Source organism: Papio anubis, chromosome 14 (assembly GCF_008728515.1).
Source record: "Papio anubis isolate 15944 chromosome 14, Panubis1.0, whole genome shotgun sequence".
Lineage (NCBI taxonomy): Eukaryota > Metazoa > Chordata > Mammalia > Primates > Cercopithecidae > Papio > Papio anubis.
Window position 1 is genome coordinate 5,532,345 of NC_044989.1, and position 5,424 is coordinate 5,537,768.

A 5,424-nucleotide genomic window follows, 5' to 3' on the forward strand; every position below is an offset into this window, starting at 1 on the left:
AGGGGCGGGGCCTCCGAGTTAATAAAGGGAGATGGGCGGAGCCGGCCCCCAGCCATTGGCTAGCCGGGGGAGTGATGTCACCCATATGACACCGTGATAACTAGTTGAGAGAGAGACCTCAACTTTTTGCAGAAGGAGCGCGCGCGCCTGGGAGAGCTCGGGGTCCGGCTCTTGCGGTGGGAGCCACGAGCCGGAGAGAGGGGTCCCGGGCTGCCTCGACCGCCGTCGCCACCGCCTCTCCTGTCGCGACCGCAGCTCCCAGCGCGCCGGCGGCCGTCGCCGCCGAAGCCACCGCAGCCGCTGTGTGCAGCCTGGAAGGGGGGGCGGGGGGGGAGGGGGGGAGCCGCGAAAGCAGGGTGCCGAGGACTTTGCAACTTGCCCAGGAAGGTGGAGGGGTGGGAGGGGGAGGGGGACCTCCGCACGAGACCCAGTGGCCCGGGTTGGAGCGTCCAGCCCCGCAGCGGATCATGGTGCAGCAGGCGGAGAGCTTGGAAGCGGAGAGCAACCTGCCCCGGGAGGCGCTGGACACGGAGGAGGGCGAATTCATGGCTTGCAGCCCGGTGGCCCTGGACGAGAGCGACCCAGACTGGTGCAAGACGGCGTCGGGCCACATCAAGCGGCCGATGAACGCTTTCATGGTGTGGTCCAAGATCGAACGCAGGAAGATCATGGAGCAGTCTCCAGACATGCACAACGCCGAGATCTCCAAGAGGCTGGGCAAGCGCTGGAAAATGCTGAAGGACAGCGAGAAGATCCCGTTCATCCGGGAGGCGGAGCGGCTGCGACTCAAGCACATGGCCGACTACCCCGACTACAAGTACCGGCCCCGGAAAAAGCCCAAAATGGACCCCTCGGCCAAGCCCAGCGCCAGCCAGAGCCCGGAGAAGAGCGCTGCCGGCGGCGGCGGCGGGAGCGCGAGCGGCGGCGCGGGCGGTGCCAAGACCTCCAAGGGCTCCAGCAAGAAATGCGGCAAGCTCAAGGCCCCCGCGGCCGCCGGCGCCAAGGCCGGCGCGGGCAAGGCGGCCCAGGCCGGGGACTACGGGGGCGCGGGCGACGACTACGTGCTGGGCAGCCTGCGCGTGAGCGGCGCGGGCGGCGGCGGCGCGGGTAAGACGGTCAAGTGCGTGTTTCTGGATGAGGACGACGACGACGACGACGACGACGACGAGCTGCAGCTGCAGATCAAGCAGGAGCCGGACGAGGAGGACGAGGAGCCGCCGCACCAGCAGCTCCTGCAGCCGCCGGGGCAGCAGCCGTCGCAGCTGCTGAGACGCTACAACGTCGCCAAAGTGCCCGCCAGCCCCACGCTGAGCAGCTCCGCGGAGTCCCCCGAGGGCGCAAGCCTCTACGACGAGGTGCGGGCCGGCGCGACCTCGGGCGCCGGGGGCGGCAGCCGCCTCTACTACAGCTTCAAGAACATCACCAAGCAGCACCCGCCGCCGCTCGCGCAGCCCGCGCTGTCGCCCGGGTCCTCGCGCTCCGTGTCCACCTCCTCGTCCAGCAGCAGCGGCAGCAGCAGCGGCAGCAGCGGCGAGGACGCCGACGACCTGATGTTCGACCTGAGCTTGAATTTCTCCCAAAGCGCGCACAGCGCCAGCGAGCAGCAGCTGGGGGGCGGCGCGGCGGCCGGGAACCTGTCCCTGTCGCTGGTGGATAAGGATTTGGATTCGTTCAGCGAGGGCAGCCTAGGCTCCCACTTCGAGTTCCCCGACTACTGCACGCCGGAGCTGAGCGAGATGATCGCGGGGGACTGGCTGGAGGCGAACTTCTCCGACCTGGTGTTCACGTATTGAAAGGGGCGCCCGCTGCTCGCTCTTTCTCTCGGCGGGTGCAGAGCTGGGTTCCTTGGGAGGAAGTTGTAGTGGTGATGATGATGATGATGATGATAATGATGATGATGATGGTGGTGTTGATGGTGGCGGTGGTAGGGTGGAGGGGAGAGAAGATGCTGATGATATTGATAAGATGTCGTGACGCAAAGAAATTGGAAAACATGATGAAAATTTTGGTGGAGTTAAAGTGAAATGAGTAGTTTTTAAACATTTTTCCTGTCCTTTATTTGTCCCCCCTCCCTTCCTTTATCGTGTCTCAAGGTAGTTGCATACCTAGTCTGGAGTTGTGATTTTTTTCCCAAAAAATGTGTTTTTGTAATTACTATTTCTTTTTCCTGAAATTCGTGATTACAACAAAGGCAGAGGGGGCGGGGCGGGGGAGGGGAGGTAGGACCCGCTCCGGAAGGCGCTGTTTGAAGCTTGTCGGTCTTTGAAGTCTGGAAGACGTCTGCAGAGGACCCTTTTGGCAGCACAACTGTTACTCTAGGGAGTTGGTGGAGATTTTTTTTTTTTTTTTTTTTTTCTTCTTAAGAGAACTTAAGGAACTGGTGATTTTTTTTTTAACAAAAAAAAAAAGGGACCATTGCAACTTTTGTTAATTTAATTTTTTTTTTTTTTTTTTTTTTTTGGAGGGAGAAAACTGATGTCTTCTATGCATCCGATTCTTAACAAAACTGCAGGGAGCTTGAAAAAATGCAGACTGTACAAACGCTTACAAAAAAAAAAAAAACTGTGAACTGACTTAAGATCAGAGTTTACTTTTCAGATCAAATTGTTTATGGTTTTACAAATGTGATTTCTACTTGCCAACTTTTTTTTTGTAACTTGTTCCCTTATACCTCCTTGATTGAATACCAGACAGCCTAGACCTCAGTACAAAAGGTATTGAAACATTTTTGATACATAACAGACCTCAGTCTTTTTTAAAAATTAATATATTTTCAGGCGTATTTTTGTACAGTGAAAAGGGAACATTCTTGCTGTGTTTTTTCAGTAAGACTTTCAGGCACTTCTTCCCTTTTGATTTCTTTTTTTTTCCTCTGTTTTTTAGCATGCAAGTATGTTGGTACGTTATGTCCTGGTTTAAAAAGGATTAAAATTTTAAAATAATCCTTGCATCTAAAGGCCTTGTGGTTTAAAAAAAAAAAGCAAACTTTTTTTTTGTACAGCTATAGTAGAGATTTGTTCAATATTTGTAGGTAAAGATTTATTGAAAATGGTGATATAGACCTCAGAGCTGTTAGTTTAAAGATTGTATATGTACTGTACTATAGTAGGACTTTATGTATCTCATACGCTGTGATGTGGATGGGGCCCCAGATGGAAGGTTTGAAACTGGATTCTCGATTTTTAGCAAAAAAGAAAAAAAGGCACATAGTTTAAAAAGTTTCTCATTTTGTGCAATATAATCTAAATAAAGTACAGACCATCTGCATATTTTGTAGCAAATGGTGGCAAAGCAGACTCAATGCACTGTCGACATCATTGCCTGTTTTTTTTTTTTTTTTTTTTTTTTTTTGTGCTGGAAGTCTGTATCTTGACAATTTTAATAAATCAGCTGGAACTGATAGAAACTCGCATCGCCAATAGTCTCTATGGAAGTCAAACTGGAGGTCCCGTTGTCGCAGAGCATTCGGTGGTGAGGCTGTTGTGTGCGCGGATGGGGGGAGGTGGCAGGAGAGAATTCTACATTTAGGGGGTTAGGCTGAAAAGTGTTCAATTGGCAGGCTGATTTCTTTTACCTCTTCCGCTGGTTGTGAAAGACAGGGGAAGGGTGTTCTTTCTCTCTGCCCTCCCTTTCCATCTCCAGCTCCCCATTTCCTTTCTCACCTCCTCCACTCCCTGCCTCTTCTCCCCACCCACCCTGGCGGGCGGGCAGCGCGGAGGCTCGGAGCTGGCCGGGGAGGGGGCGGATGGAGGGGCCTGGATTGCCAGCTCGCTTGGTCGGGGTCCTGTTAGCTGGGGCTTGTGTGTTCTCTGCGGCGGGCCGCGTCCCCGCTGAACCTCGCGGTGACAGCCGCCCTGGGCAGCGAGCGCTCGGGGCACTTCTATCCCCGCCTCTCAAAGGGTGGGGACAGCCGTTTCCAGATTTGAATTTTTTCTGTTCTTTATTTTTAACGCTGCATCTTCGCGTGTGCTCAGAGCTGGTTGTTGGCGGAGAACGCGGCGCAGTTTTTGACCTCTAGCGGTGAAGGGGGAAGGGGAAGAGAAGTGGTCGGTGTCTGTTTCCTTCTGTCCCCCGGGGCCGTGGAGCTGTCGGAGGGAAGGAGGACGGTGCGGGGAGGCAGGGAGCGCGGGGCGCGGCGGGACCCAGGCTGGGAACGGGAGGGAGGTGGGAGTGGGGGGGAGGACGCGGCAGGCTGGCCAAGGGCACCCCGAGGAATATGGCATGGCCTCTGTGCGATCCGAGTCGCGGCCTCCGGGGTGCCGGGGAGGGCCGAACCACTGGTGAGGGCGCGGGGAGCAGGGGGTGGCAGAGGGCGCCTGGGCGGTCACCCGGGACGCAAAACGCAGAGAGCCCTGCGCTCCGCGTCCCGGTGCCTGGCTCTTCTTGCCTCGCCACCGCGTGCTCCTGGGCGCGCCCCGCCGCGGGCCCTGGAGGCGCGTGGAGACTCCAGCGCTGGCGTCCCGGGCCCGCGGGCCGGGGAGGGAAGCCTCGGGGCTGCGGGGTGAGAGGAAGAAAGCAAACCCGGGAAGCAGGCGGCCGCCGCACCCGCGCACCCCGGGCCCTCACCACGCCCTCCCCGCGCGCCGGCTCAGGGGCTGCCCAGGAATCAGCTCCCCAGGGGCCGCCGCAACAAAGGTGGATCCCCATCTTGATTGTTCTCCAGGAGCCTCTTGGGGGCTCGGGCGGCGGCGCGGGCGCGACCCATCCCGCTGGCTCTCCCTGCTCGCTGAGCACCTTTTGCCTGTCCACACCCCCTCGCTCCCCACCATTTTTCCTGACCGGCCTGTGTCCCCAAGCCCTCGCGGCAAGCCAGGGCAGGCGATCGCGGCCGGGCACGCGCGTCCCGGGCTCCCGCCCTCCTTCTGAGCCTCCGCCGCCTCTTTCCGCTGGGGCTGGGAGGAGGGAGGCTGGGAGGCTGCTCGGGGCCCAGCGTGCCAGCCCCGGAGTTCAGCCTCTTGAGCTGCGGCGCCTGCAGCGGGGGAGGTTTGCAGTGGCTAATTGAAACTCGCTGCAAAATCACCACGACTCTTTCACCTACTGAAATGATTGACCGAGGTTTGGCCTTCCATTTTTACTGAGATTTGGCGAGACCGAATGGAAGCGTCTGCACAGTAACTGCAGCTGCTAGGCCAAAGGGGCCCCAGCGCCCTTCCCTCCTCCCCTCCCGCTTGCTTTTGCCTCACTAGATCTTACCACCTCCTCACCCCCGGCCCCCCGACTGCGAACTCGGGCCTCTCACCCGCCCCCCAGCCTCCCGCTCTGGGCGAGCCTCCTCCCCAGCCCCCACCCCTGGGATGCGAAGCCAGCAAGCTTTTGCTGCGGATGGACAGGTTTCTTTTCTGTGGCTTTTTCCTTTCGATAAACCATCAGATTTCAGTAGTACACTTGGGAAAAGAAGGGGCTGATGGCGTTAACCAGGTTCTC

At 57.8% G+C, this 5,424-nt stretch overlaps 1 protein-coding gene across 1 annotated transcript; it reads left to right on the forward strand.

Moving 5' to 3' along the window:
- The first annotated feature begins 398 nt into the window (after positions 1 to 398).
- SOX11 (SRY-box transcription factor 11) lies at positions 399 to 2,363 on the forward strand. Its single transcript, XM_031654910.1, has one exon. It carries the CDS (start codon positions 468 to 470, stop codon positions 1,791 to 1,793), a length of 1,326 nt encoding a protein of 441 aa, XP_031510770.1. The 5' UTR covers positions 399 to 467; the 3' UTR covers positions 1,794 to 2,363.
- The last annotated feature ends 3,061 nt before the right edge of the window (positions 2,364 to 5,424 follow it).

Excerpts from the sequence above, each read along its gene's own strand:
- SOX11 (XM_031654910.1), top strand. The coding sequence starts at position 468 with ATGGTGCAGCAGGCGGAGAGCTTGGAAGCGGAGAGCAACCTGCCCCGG.